The 14,780-nt window shown below is 40.4% G+C and overlaps 1 protein-coding gene across 1 annotated transcript in view; it reads right to left on the bottom strand.

Annotated features, from left to right (window-relative positions):
- MYRIP (myosin VIIA and Rab interacting protein) overlaps nucleotides 1-14,780 on the bottom strand; it is a 234,910-nt gene that overhangs the window by 54,573 nt on the left and 165,557 nt on the right. Inside the window, exons 4-6 of the mRNA XM_067291337.1 lie at nucleotides 2,596-2,732; nucleotides 858-938; nucleotides 59-156 (exon numbers count right to left, since the gene is read on the bottom strand). Of these exons, the coding sequence (XP_067147438.1) occupies nucleotides 59-156; nucleotides 858-938; nucleotides 2,596-2,732 (316 nt within the window). The remainder of the gene's footprint in view (nucleotides 1-58; nucleotides 157-857; nucleotides 939-2,595; nucleotides 2,733-14,780) is intronic.

Genomic DNA, 14,780 nt, shown 5'->3' with positions numbered 1-14,780 from the left:
AATTAGAAGAAACAGAGTTGTTCTATATAAATTAACAAAATGTTTTAGAAAATGTTACCAGACTGTCACTGTAGGTCTCTGCCTTAGAAATAGCTTCTTCCACTGCTTCCTCTGCAACACGTAAGGCCACAGCAAGGGTATCCATCATGCTGTGTCCTGGGTGAAGGATAAGATGAAATTACTGTGTTCATTATACACTTATATTTTGCAACATGAGCTGCAAAATTCAGATCCATATTCTGAACATACTTTCAGATTTGAGTAGTTCGTAAGACTTTGGTATAGGCTGCTGCAGAGATTCATCCCAGACCCAGACGCAGGTTGTTCATGACAAAATTTAGTTCCTCAACCCCCACAAAATAATATAAACATCTTAACAGAGAGGAGGTAATTTGTCTCAATTTTTGTTTTATCTCTAATTGAAAAAGACGAATAACACTTCTGATATAAACATTTTAAATTTAAATATTATAGCATAAAATATGGTATTTCTATGCTGCTTATTTTAGAATCCAGCAAAACAGTTAGGAGACAACCATAAGAGGAAAATTTGTAAGCTTCCTATAAACACCAACAGGGTCTAAGAAAAAGAATGAAAAAGAATACATTTATGAGCATAAGAGAGGAAGCAGGAGAGAAGAAACCAAGGCTGAACACATGGTAAAATAAATGAGTATTAGCTGGAATACTGAAGCAAGAAATCCCAGCCTGGTCTATGTGAACACAAAGGACTTTCTTGTATTTTGCTCAAAGATTGTTGGGTCTGTGAACAAGACTTATCAGCACTCTAGGCTATTTGTCCAATAATTCGAACCACAGGAATTGGGTTTTAATCAAATGAGTTTTTAGCAGTGTACCTTCTGTCTGTCCGTAGAATGTAGAGTCACTGCCACAAATGCTTCCTTCATTTTCTAAGCTTCCTTCAAAAAAATCTCCTTCTGCCCAAAAAAGACAGTACAGCACATTAGTATAAGAAGTACCTGTTAACAGCAGAGATATTATTAGATCAGAATATTCTCTCAAGATACGATGGCACTACACAAAAAGAGGGATAACCGGAAAATTCCTGCTAGCTTTTGTACAAAACATGATTGCCTTTATACAAAAGACCTTGTATTCATTTTGGATGGAAAAAATTATTTGTACAGCAAAAGAGAGAGAGATGAAGAAGCTACTAAAATATGAAATGTACATGGTGAGTGTTAAGTACAGGGAATTTGCTTTTAATATGACATTTGGGGTGAAATAGATTGTATATTTTAAAGGGCAATGCTGTATAAATAAGTCAAAATCCAGACATGTATACCAGTATTTATCTTCAAACGGAACAAAAGGTTTATCCAACAGTCACACAGAGGGTAGAAAGTCAGCAGTGACATTTAGACTCATAGACCTTTCTTAGAAAGGTATCATAGACAGTGCATATGCTACTCCAACTTGTCATTGCATCGTTCACAGTTCCATTTTAAGTACAAATTCAGTGCAACTATGACTTAAGTAAAGACAACACATAGTAGTAAAGTTCTGTAGGATTCATCCTCTTAGTTTTTAATTCCATTGTCCTACTTCTGTCTTTCAGTGAAATTAGCATTCTTGCCTTTATATATATTTGTTCTCAACTTTTAAGGAATCTTCTCTAGAAATATTAATTTCATACAGAGAAAGCAAAAAGACTAACAAATCAGAATGTAATGCAGAGGTCACCTCTTTTACCTATAAGCTTTTAGGCCAATATTCAAAAGAAACACTTAAAATTTTCACCCAGGACTACACAGTCTGTTTATCATCCTAGGTAACTTCAGAAAAAGACAAGCTAAAGACTACAGAAAAATTATAGTCTCTGTACAGATTTCAGAAGAATTACCTTAGGAAAGTATCTGGTCCAATAAAGCCAATAAAATCTCATGCTCAAAGATTAAACTTATTGTTCTTTGAGTAATCTAAGTTACTAACATGACACAAAATACTACTTCTTTTAACCTCTTTTGCATCGCCAGTTACTATTCTTATGGGTGATGCATCATAACACCATAGTTAAGGAAGACTGTGTTTCTTTATTTAAAAAGGTGCCACCAATATTAAATCAGTATCTGTTAACCATTTACAAACATCAGCACAAAAATAGGAAGTGGCCAGTTTGGGGATCCTTAAGCAAGGAAAACCCTAAAAGAGGACAATCTAAGTTTTGATCAACTCAGACCTACAGAGTGTATCCCACATTAACCAAATTTTGCTTCACATGCCATGGAAATGCTTTGCTCGGAGGGCAAATGTTGAATGCAAAATTCTTTTCTCATTCATTAACTACTCAGAACAGTGATGAATTTTGGGATGCAGAACACAATAAAAACTGCAATTTACTTTATGGATTGAAGATCGCAGTTCTGCAGTATCAGTGGCATAATTAAGATTAAACACTCTTTGAACTGTTAAAACAGCTCTCTAGGCACTTCAGCTCTTTTTTCTCTCCACTATGGTATTTTTGAAAAAATATAACTTAAAAAAAACTCTTTTGAAATAATCTCAAAATTTTCATTGTCTCACCTGTGTGTTAAAGCAGATAAGCTAGTAAGACAGCAAACCAGTTGTACTTACCTATTACATCAGGACAAGCTCCACTTTCCAGCCCGTGCTTCCTGTACAAGTTCTTCAGGACTTTGGCACTTCCGAAACATTTAAAGCGGCTCTTCACGTTATTATAGTACCAATCCAGAGATTGGATCCTTAGGAGCCTAAAGAGGAAAATAAATGACATTTTGGAATAATTATGCAACAAATAAAACCAAACAGTTTACCGCACTTTTATGCAAAAAAGGTCCCAAAAACATTTAGGCCTCAGAGCATAAATATTAATTTAATATTAATTTCTGAATACTTTTTTTTTACAGTTCTTACCTTATATATTTCTGGTGTACTGGGGCAAAATGTGAAAGGTAACTAATGAGCAAATATCTACTTTGCACTACTCAAGGTTTTGTTTTGTTTTTGTCACTATCAAAAGAGTTGCTCTCCCTTTTATGTTATAATGCCAACACTGTAACATTTGAAAGGTATAAACAAGCCTTTGGAACAGCACATGAAAGTTTAAAAAAAAAACTTTACACACATTTATGGATAATATAGGACCATTAGCCCATTAATACACTTTGGAAAGAATTTCTTCACAAAATATTACCACTGCTCTTATTTGGGGAAAACAATAGACTAGGACAAAGTCTAAACAAAGACCTGGAAGCAGAATGAACGGGTAGACAACTTCTTTGTGGGGACATACTCAGAACTGCAGTTTGGTTCCTTACTTTCAATACTAAGCATCACTTGCATCAGTAATTCATCCTACTGAATGTGTCCCCAAAGCTCATACACTTCTAGCAAGCCACGAGGTTCTGTGAAGGTCTGTATTCTTTCCCACTTGGCATAGGGCTCTTGTTTCACCTCTGTTACTTTAATAATTGGCAGTAGAGAATCCCTGCCCTGTTCCCAGATTTCCAGCCACCAGGCACTACCGGGTAACCCACAGCAGACCCACGTATCTCTGACAGAAGGTGTCACTTGAGAGGGGATCCTAGGGCTTCAACTATAAGTTAAAGCTGACTTATCCAACAGCTTCCAGGGAGGAAAAAGAAGGTTTGAATCAGTGAATATGAATTAATTCTGGGTGTTCTTTTCCCTGGTTGATCCCATTTGTTCCTCTTCATATTGCCAACATAGTTTATTTTTTATTAATGACACATACACAATACAGTGACCAAGATATTTTTATATGACACAAAAGCATCTCATGTAAGACAGCATTTAATATAGGCTGCAAAGATAATCCCCCCTCTGTAATAATTATTAAAATAGGCATCTTAAACCCAGAATCCTTGTGGAACTTGTCACATAATTAAGCAGAGAGCTGATTCTTAACACAAAGATTTTAGAAAACAAAAGGCTAAGGTTACTAACTAGTGTCAATATATTAACCTCTAAGTAAATGATGTTACTAACAGGAGAGCACCTCCAGCCTCAAGGAAATTCAGATGACCCATTTTTTAAATCTGGGGCCATAGGCAGAAAAAAAACAAAGAAAAAAACCCCTGTAATCCTTAGATTTTTCTTCAGGGACTCTGAATTTTTCCTTTTAATGTGCAAAGTGAATGAAAATGCACAATTTTCTTTAACATACATCATGTCACAAGAAAATAAAATCTCTTTTTGAGAGACTAACAACATAGTTTTCACTGACCCTGAGATTTCAACTAATGCTGCCAAACAGTCTCAGGATTTTTTGGGATTCAGTACGCTGCTAAAAAGTAATATTCACTTCATATAAAGCAAGAACATTACAGCCTAGTCTACTTCTGTCACCACTGGAAAGTGGTGACATCCAAGTGATCCAAAGCGATATCCACTTCAGCACTACCACAGCATTTAACAGTAACAACAGACTTACAAGTTTGTTGTCATTTTCACTCTAAACTCCAATTTTCAGGGGTTTGTAGCTTAGCTGTGAAATGGTCCCCATGGTTTCTAATTTGTGAAACAAGAAATAATAAAAGGACCTAAAAGCAGACCCCTAATGTCACTAATACAAAAAATCTTCATAAAACTACCACTACATATTCTTGAATGGGCTTCAGCATTACTCAGCCCTGAAAAGCAGACATACAGCAGCAATTTTTCAGACAACTGATGATCAGCTATGAATGAATGAAGTTCACAAGAAACCAAATAAAACAGTTTCTGAATATAACTTTTATTTGAAAAAAAAAAGAAAAAAAGAAAAAAGGCTTTAAAAAGTGTTACACTGTACTTCTCCTGCTGTGCCTATGCACTCCAGCAGTCCTCCTGTAACATACAGCATCAGGCAACACAAGAGCTCCACTAGGTGATTGACTGGATTCAGTCAGAAAGCGAGTTGCTTCATGGTTCTTGGACATTTTTTTTTTAAAAAAAACCCACTTTTGTGGATGTGTCAACTTTTAAATTAAGTAATCAACCTGAAAAAAAACATTAAAAGTTTAAATTTTCCATAGAAAAGCAATATCAGTATTTAGCTTTGGCTCCTTCAAAACACTCTCAGGGCTCCTTGAACTGGTGGGAGGCTTGGCCATGAGCGATGAGAAGGGGAGGTTGGGCCTGGGGGAAAGCTGCCTGCTGAGCTGTCCAAGAGCTGGGGACACTGGCAGATGGGTCCCCTCCAAGCCAGATCTGCTTAGCCATGTTGTGAGGCAGAGGGATGCTGCAGTCAAATATTCTTGTCTTTAACTGTGATGTCCGCCTTAGGCAGCTAAAAGGACCTCATGTGACTGATGCTGTAAGGACTGGCATCCTTGAAGTCCTGCCCCTCCAGGTAGCTGCATGTTCGCCACAGCTCGGCTGAACTAGTGCAGTGTTGCCTGTCACTGGTAGCTGCTCCAGACTGCGCCTGCTCAGCTGCGCCAGCTGTCACAGACCCCCCGACACAGGCTTCCTCCCTGGGCTGCCCTCACAGAGCAAAGCTCAAAATCCTTGTTTCTATTTCTTCGGCACCAAGCGGCCTCAGCCCTGTGCCCAGAGAAACAATTATTAAGATTTAGCCTGTCACTTCCTATTTACCCATTCCCAGAGTAAAATTACTTCAATCTCAGCATCCTGAAATATTCTTTCTGGGCCAATAAAAATATTCGTTTTTTTCCTCGGACTGGTATTTTCCAGCTTGTAATATACTGCTGTAGGTAAATTGCTGAAGTAATCACTGATTTCATTGAAATCACAGAATCACAGAATGGTTGAGGTTGGAAGGGACCTCAGGAGATCATCTAGTCCAACCCCCCTGCTCAAGCAGGGTCACCTAGAGCACATTGCACAGGATTGCGTCCAGGCAGGTTTTGAATATCTCCAGAGAAGGAGACTCCACAACCTCTCTGGGCAACCTGTTCCAGTGCTCTGTCACCCTCACAGTGAAAAATTATTTCCTCATGTTCAGATGGAACTGTCTGTGTTTCAGTTTGTGCCCGTTGCCTCGCGTCCTGTCACTGGTCACCACTGAAAAGAGTCTGGCCCCATCCTCTCGACACCCTCCCTTCAGATACTTGTACACATTGGTAAGATCTCCTCTCAGCCTTCTCTTCTCTAGGCTAAACAGGCCCAGCTCTCTCAGCCTTTCCTCATAAGAGAGATGCTCCAGTCCCCTAACCATCTTTGCAGCCCTTCGCTGGACTTGCTCCAGTAGTGCCACATCCCTCTTGTACTGGGGAGCCCAGAACTGGACACAGCACTCCAGATGTGGCCTCACCAGGGCTGAGTAGAGGGGCAGGATCACCTCCCTCGACCTGCTGGCAACACTCTTCCTGATGCACCCCAGGATACCATTGGCCTTCTTGGCCACAAGGGCACATTGCTGCCTCATGCTTAACTTGGTGTCCACCAGCACTCCCAGGTCCTTCTCCGCAGAGCTGCTTTCCAGCAGGCCAACCCCCAACCTGTCCTGGTGACTGGCGTTATTCCTCCCCAGGTGCAGGACCCTGCACTTGCCTTTGTTGAACTTCATGAGGTTCCTCTCTGCCCACCTCTCCAGCCTGTCCAGGTCTCTCTGAATGGCAGCACAGCCCTCTGGCATATCAGCCACTCCTCCCAGTTTTGTATCGTCAGCAAACTTGCTGAGGGTGCACTCTGTGCCTTCATCCAGGTCACTGATGAAGAAGTTGAACAAGATTGGACCCAGTACTGACCCCTGGGGGACACCACTAGCTACAGGCCTCCAACTAGACTCTGCGCCGCTGATCACAACTCTGAGCTCTGCCATTCAGATAGTTCTCAGTCCACCTCACTGTCCGCTCATCTAGCCCACACTTCCTGAGCTTGTCTATGAGGATGTTACGGGAGACAGTGTCAAAAGCCTTGCTGAAGTCAAGGTAGACAACATCCACTGCTCTTCCCTCATCTGCCCAGCCAGTCATTCCATCAGAGAAGGCTATCAGATTGGTTAGGCATGATTTCCCCTTGGTGAAGCCATGCTGACTACTCCTGATCACCTTCTTGTCCTCCACACGCTTGGAGATGGCCTCCACGATGAGCTGCTCCATCACCTTTCCAGGGATGCAGGTGAGGCTGACTGGCCTGTAGTTTCCTGGGTCCTCCTTCTTGCCCTTTTGGAAGACTGGGGTGACATTGGCTTTCTTCCAGTCCTCAGGCCCCTCCTCTGTTCTCCATGACCTTTCAAAGATGATGGAGAGTGGCTTAGCAATAACGTCCGCCAGCTCCCTCAGCACTCATGGGTGCATCCCATCGGGGCCCATGGATTTGTGCGTGTCAAGTTTGCTTAAATGATCTCTAACCCACTCCTCCTCCACCAAGGGAAAGTCTTCCTTTCTCCAGACTTTCTCTCTTGCCTCCAGGGTCTGCGGTTCCTGAGGGCTGGCCTGAGCAGGAAAGACTGAAGCAAAGAAGGCATTCAGTAACTCTGCCTTCTCTGCATCCTTCGTCACCAGGGCACCCACCCCATTCAGCAAAGGGCCCACATTTTCCCTAGTCTTCCTCTTGCTACTGATGTATTTGAAGAAGCCCTTCTTGTTGTCCTTGACATCTCTTGCCAGATTTAATTCCAAACGGGCCTTAGCCTTCCTCGTCACATCCCTGCATACTCTGACAACGTTCCTATATTCCTCCCGAGTGGCCGGTCCCCCTTTCCACTTTCTGTATACTTCCTTCTTCTGGTTGAGTTTTGCCAGGAGCTCCTTGCTCATCCATGCAGGTGTCCTACCTCCTTTGCTTAACTTCCTACTCATAGGGATGCACCGCTCTTGAGCCTGGAGGAGGTGATGTTTGAATATTAACCAGCTCTCTTGAATGCCCCTTCCTTCTAGGGCCCTAACCCATGGGATTCCTCCAAGTAGGTCCCTGAAGAGGCCAAAGTTTGCTCTCCTGAAGTCCAGGGTTGCGATCCTACTTAGTGCCCTGCTTCCTCCTCACAGGATCCTGAACTCCACCAAATCAAACATGCTTGCAGGTTAAAGAAAGCAACTTCACTTTTTTTTCCTTAAGGATGAATCGTAACTCTAGTACATAAATACAGCATTCATACATAATACCCTGTCAATGCTCAGTTCCCTAAAAATCTGACTTAAAAAAAATGAACTGTGAAAGTTCAGCCCCTTGAAACCCTGAATATGAACTTCTATATATTCAGTTCCGGCCAAGCTCAGGACATTCCACAGATGGGACTTACATTTCACTGATTTTTCTACATATATCCACTGCTTGTGAAGGCAACTTTGCTGACACTTTAAGAACAACAGCTCCTAAACATTTAGTCCAAAAGGCCACCATTAACTCTTTACAACACTTTCTTCCCAAACTTTAAGTTGAAATCCTATTTATTTTCCTCTTAAAAAAATTCTGCAGCTCATGTATGACATGGGAAGTGCTGCTCCAGAAAATTTAGTCCTCCTGTGACCCACAGCCTCACGGCAGAGCAGCAAGAAAATCTTTCCCTGCCTCCACGGCTAGCACGGGGTGTTAGGGTAGCTCCTGCTGGCTCTTTAGGCCTCTCTAGTCGGCCTCCACGCACTCTTGCCAGCTGCGCTACAGGATTTTACACTCTGGACCTGAACTGGGTTTGCCAGCCCTGCACAAAGGCTGACAAGCAGCATCGAACAGCAATAACCTGGTAAGAGATTAGGCTTTGTGTTACGCAGCAACAGCGAGCTACACATGGATCACACTGCTACACGTGCAAGCAAGGCACCCGGACCTGTGGAGGCATGCCACAGGGAAGGCTGGAGCTGTTCAAGATCAACACTGTGCCCCTTCCGACAGGGCTCTCCAAACTGGTCAGCAAAGTCCCAACAAGAGCAGAGGAGAGGCCATTTGAAATGAGAACATCTCTCCCAGAATGAAGCTACCCAGCCCAGTGAAAACATCGTTTGTCTTCTCCACAAGGGGAGCAAAACAAATGTCCATGTCTCTGATAGTGAAATTATTACTTTCCAGTGCCAGCAGAAATGAATCCAGCCCAGTAATTGTACTGCAGTTCAGAGTATGCTGATTACTTCAGTGAGTTCAACCTGCAGTATTATACTATATAAGGCATTTCCTAAAAATACCCATTCTCCCAACCATTCCATGAGAAATAATAAGCCTCCATTTATCGTGTCCTAGTTTTAGCTTTTAAATTCCAACATGGAGCCACACATAAGAAATGATAAATTAAGGTTAGCAGAGAAGAAAAGGAGGATAGTTTAACTTTATCTGTTGCCAAAAGAGTGCTGTATATGCAACCCTCAAATTTTCTTACTTTGTTTCTTTTAACTTTGAATCAGTGGTCAAGAAGTTAGATGTGTGAGGAAGAAAAAGTAGGTTTTGTACAGAAAACCCTGATATACTTTCAAAAAAGGAATGTGTAACAAGTTCCAACTAATCCTGATTACTGAGGGAAATATGGAAGTTTCTATCACCTGGGATGTTTAAATAAAGCCTAGATGACTTCCTAAAAAGATACGCCATGGATTACTCAGTGTAGTATGGGCCGAAGTGTAGGAATCACTTGCTGTGGTGCACACCAGGCCGCGTTAGGTTATCATTATCCTGCCTGGCCTTAAAATATTTTACTGTCACATAAAAATAAGATCATGAACCACACTAGCTCAGATAAAAGGTTCATCTAGCCTCTGCGTCCAGTGTTGGTCATTGGCAGATGCTAAGGAAGAGATTACAGGAAACACACAAGTATAGAGTAACCCCTGCTGTCCCCACCATCAACACACTCCCGGCTTTCAGCAATTGCTGGCTCAGGACTCCCTATGCTCGACATTACAATAGACCGTCCTCAAAAGACAGTTACTGATAGACTGATCTTCTATAAATTTGTCTAGCTTAAACCTAGGCATCCTTTTGGCTTCCACAAAGCCTGCTGATGACAGATTCCTCAGCGACACACCACACAGAGGTGCGCTGCCTCTCTTCACTTCAGTGTCTACCACCTATTTCCCTGGGTGCCCCATACTTCCACGTTATGAGCAACAGTGAGCAAACATGCCCATTTAGCTCTTCTGTGACATGAACATACTTCCTCTTTCTCTGCTTTTTTTTTTTTTAATTAAATGCAGTTCACAATGTAAGCTGCTCATTTTAAGGCTTTTCCCACCAGATTTTTCCTTTGAACATGCCAGCGACACAGGCAGCACCTCTGCAGAGCTCCTGCAGCAGCATAAGCCACTGGCTGCTAGAGGTTTCTTCCACCCTGTTGCTAACTATAGGGTTAGACAAGTTTCCAACATCTATTGTATATCAGCATTCCTACCACGGGACACTGCAATAAAGCTACATAACATTAGTGGGCAAAACTGGAAAAAAGCTCTAGTGAGCTTGCAGAAAGACTTAGGAAAGTCAGCATGTAATCTGCTGGCTTCAAAATGAAGTTAAAGTTCAGACAGTATCACACTTCCCTCCATCAGGCAACATTTCAAAGCCTGCTAACAGAGAAAAAAAATAGTCTTAGAAATGCAGTATGCAGAATCCACTAAAAATACTTTCTCCATATTCACATTTATTTATTTGTGCCCCAGATTTGTGACCCAGACTCCCAGCGGTAGCTTGACCATCTAATTTACATTAAAATAAACCATGAGATTATTGATTTTTAAGCATATAATTCAATCATTGGAAGAGAAAGCAATCAGAATGTAAAAAATCAGGAAGAAAACATCTGCCTCTAATAGACTTCTTGAAATAAGAATGGAGAAGGTACAGCTGCCCCTTTTATTAAGAAAACAGTTTTAACCCATGCTTTATTACAAAAAAAAGAAAAAAAATCTGTTGTAATACATAACCTCTATAAAAGCAAAAGCAATATTCATCAGACATCACATCTAGACTGCAGACAAATGCCTATGCACATTTGCTGACATTACATGAAATGATTTAAACATTAGCCATATGCGGTGACTAATAACTTTATTAACATGGATTGAGTTTGCTCGGTGGTATATTATGTCCTTCCAAAACTCTTGAGTTCTGCAAAAGCTCAAGCCCATGATAAACAGGAACTCTGGAGATGCAGCTGAGATGCATACCCCCGCAAATTTAGCTATGTACCTCTGGTGGTTCCCTTAACCCAATCAGAATACTTACGCCCACAAAGTCTTTCTGAGAAATGTCAAACTTTACATACCACCTTTGGTTCAGATTTACACCCTTTCTCCATTTCCACCCATGCTGCCATCTAACAATGGATTTTCACTTACTCCCCACTATATGCATATGCCTCCATCACCACATTCCCCTTTCTTTTTGACAGCCAGCTGCATACTTAACATTGTTTTTATTTGAAACTACTGGGTCTTCTCTGAATTTTCCATTCTTCCAATTACATTTTCCAAGAATTAAAGAGGCTCCTTTGACAGAAACTTATTGCAACAAGATACCTCCCTTTGAAGAGAGTAAGAAAGATTTGAACAAATGCTGGCTGGACATAGGCCAGGTTCAGTGGCTTTTGTACATCATCCCAAGTCAGACTAAAAAAACTTTTTGTCTTTACTTGGGCACAAAATCATCACTCCAGTTTGCAAATGAAGGTTGTGAGTGTGAAGGGTTGATGAGGACCATTTTCAGGTCTGTTCCCTACAGAAGATAAGTGTCCTGGAGCAGCTGAGGAAAACACTGAGACAACACTGAGTGCTGTGGTTGATCTTCCCATAGGAAAACACACAGAAAAGAGTAGAACATGTCAACCTTTAACTCAGCTATTTTGCTCTTTATTTTCCCTGTGTGGTTGTAAGTCAGGAATACGTGCCTCACAAACGAATGCACTTTTGGCATATTAACCCTACCTGCTGCCCCAGGAAGTATGCTGTGTTATAGGGAAACTCAGGTAAAAACATGGACTTTGCAACAGTTACAAAAGTCAATTTTAAAAAGAACTAGGTTTTCAAACGTCACTGCAGCAGAGCCAGTGCTTCACTGTAATTTACTTGACAGTAAATATCAGGGGTGAAATTACAATCATGGAGAGTGAATGGCAGTTTAAGCATTGACCTAAGTAGGGCCAGGACCTCTCTTCAGGCATCTACTCTGCACCAGCAATGAAAGATGTGAAAGACCTTATCCACTACAGTAGCTCAGCAAGAATGAATAAACTTTGGCCATGACAACACATTTATAAGGATGTTTGCCATGTCCTATAGTGATTAGTGGGTATTCTTTCTCCATTTTTACTCTGAAAAGTGAGCATGACTGATGCTTATTCAGAGCTGACCTCTGAACCTCATGGTTCAAAAGGCTGCATTGCACAGGAGCTTGCAAAGTGTGGAAAAAAGGGCAATGCGGGTTATTGCTGCTTTCCAGCCACTTTGGTAGACCATGGGCCATGAAAAAAATGGGATTGTATAGCTGTGCTTCTCACCGTTGCACGATGAGCAACACCCAGTTCACTGCCAGCAGCTCTACAGCTAGCCTGTTCTTCATGGCTCCCAAAGTCACAGATTCATCCCGGGCTGTCCACTCCAGCGTCTCCCTATCCTAATGTTCAAGTTTTCTTAACATTTAAGCTGAATCTTCCTTGTTTTTATTTAAACAAGACAGCTTATGATTTTTGCCCCTTTCCTCCTATTTTTTAAGACTAAGCAATCCTGTTTCATTACAGATCACATTTTCTAGCCATCCGATCATTCCCATTATTTTTTCCTGGGACTCTCCCCATCTCAAAGTGGTCCATATTTCTGTTTAAATTTGAGGCCTTACTGGTTTTCTTTTAAGGAAGCCATATGTAACTACTGGGATGGGATTTATGACAGTGCACACTCTATTGATGAGATTACACTGAAATCAACAGTTATTCCACAGGGGTATGAACCAAATCAGGCCCATGCAATACTTTGCCCATCAACATCTTGCCGAGACTTGCAGCTTAGAAACTGCCAGCTTCTCAAAGAGAAGGATCCTGTTAAACTAAGTCAAGGGTATTTTCACTCCACCTTTCTTTTTACTGACAATTACATGGATTACGCTTTGAGAAATGAGGTTTAGAATATATCTCCTCACTAGCTGACAGATATCCCAATATTTCATCATAGACAAAAATGTCACTTTTGTAGAAGAAATCCAGGCACTCAACTGTTATACCTTCTCATCAATGAGCAAAATAGCTCTCCAGGATAAGAAAACCACAAAGTCTGTCATTCACAAGAAGCCTTATGGCTATATCCGTACCAGTTCCATCCTACCTGCACAAAAGCCCAGCTGCGTCCATTCTTCTCCTGCTCTCATTTCTAGATTAATGTGCAGTGAGCCCTAAGAGTAACTGCGGCCACTGTGAATCATTTAGTGGTCAAAAATGGTCTGTAATCCTGACCCAAACCGTGTAAATGGAGCCCAACAAGTGGTCATGTTCTTTTTTCAGTCCTTCTAGGGGTTTCATTCAATGCCTGGAAACCACTTCCCCACCATACCGCCAACTATTTGCCTTTTAAGCCTTTCATTCAAATTCTTATCTTTTCACAGCTGAATAATATTACTTTTCAACCCAGATCAAAAATAAATAAGCAGAAACTGGATATTTGAAAATAAACCAAAAGAAGTCCCCATATGAATGCCTGGGTAAAGCTGGAACATTCTGATATTGGCAAATGGAGTATTCCAGATTTTTTCCTTTGAAATGCTTTTTATGAGGATATTTTAAAATACTGGGTATATTCATGATATTTGTCTATGATTTATAGGATTTATTTTATGACACAAAAATCATAAATATACAAACACAAATGTCAACACTTCAACAAACTATCCCCTTTTAATCAAAAGGAAATATTTCACTTTATCTAAACCTACTTTCTCCGTCAGTTTCATTTTATGTGAAATTTGGGGGATTTTTTTCTACCTTAATTTGCAGTAAAACACATTTTCAGCATCTCAATATTTTTCAAAGAGAAGAAATTCCATTCTGTGGTCATCTCAGACTGGATATTTTTTTAAGGCAAATGTAAGAATTATGCAACACAGCATCATTACTAAATTTATGACACTCACATGCACACATCATCCTGAGGCAAAATACAAATAAACATGAATTAAAGCAAGTTATTATGGACACACTGAATACTCATATACTGTCTTTTACTCATATTTGTTTCTCCTTGTTACTCAGTAAATCAATGGATTTTTTACTTCAGATTTCTGAAATAAAACAGGGGGGAAAGAATAAAAATCCACACTGACAGTACCTCAAAATAAACACATACAGATGTTTTTCTTAAAAAAAAAAAAAAAAGAAGAATAAAACCAAAAAACCCAGTAACAGCTAGAGATATTCATAAATTCTCAACTGGATAGGCATTCCTTTCCTATTGTACTATTACAGCAAACACTAAGAACTTATCCTTTGTATCTATCCAGGGAAATGAAGGAAAATTTGTAAAAAACTACTATAAACAAGCTTCAGAATGCAGAAAGCAACATCAAAACACTCTCAGGAAAACATGGTCATTGAACCTTTCATTAATGTTAATGAAATGAAAATATTTTCAGTCAAAATATTACTGAACCTAAATAGCTATGAATAAATGCACCTTTCACTGACATGAGAAATGATTTCTATTACCATAGCAGATACCAAATGAAGCAACAGAACATAAAGCAACTTTGATTAGTTATTTAAATTACCTAAGTGAAGGATTTTCTTTCTGCAAACTTCATTTTTAATCCACAGATGATTCTTGAAAAACAGCTAAGCAGAAAAAAAAAGTGAGGCTGATGAAGCAGAAAAACGTTCACAAAAGAGATACAAACTCAGCTCCATCGGAAAAAAAATACCAGAGGATAAA

The sequence above is a fragment of the Apteryx mantelli genome, chromosome 2 (genome assembly GCF_036417845.1).
Source record: "Apteryx mantelli isolate bAptMan1 chromosome 2, bAptMan1.hap1, whole genome shotgun sequence".
In the NCBI taxonomy this organism is placed as follows: Eukaryota; Metazoa; Chordata; class Aves; order Apterygiformes; family Apterygidae; genus Apteryx; species Apteryx mantelli.
This window is presented reverse-complemented; position numbering and strand designations above follow the sequence as displayed.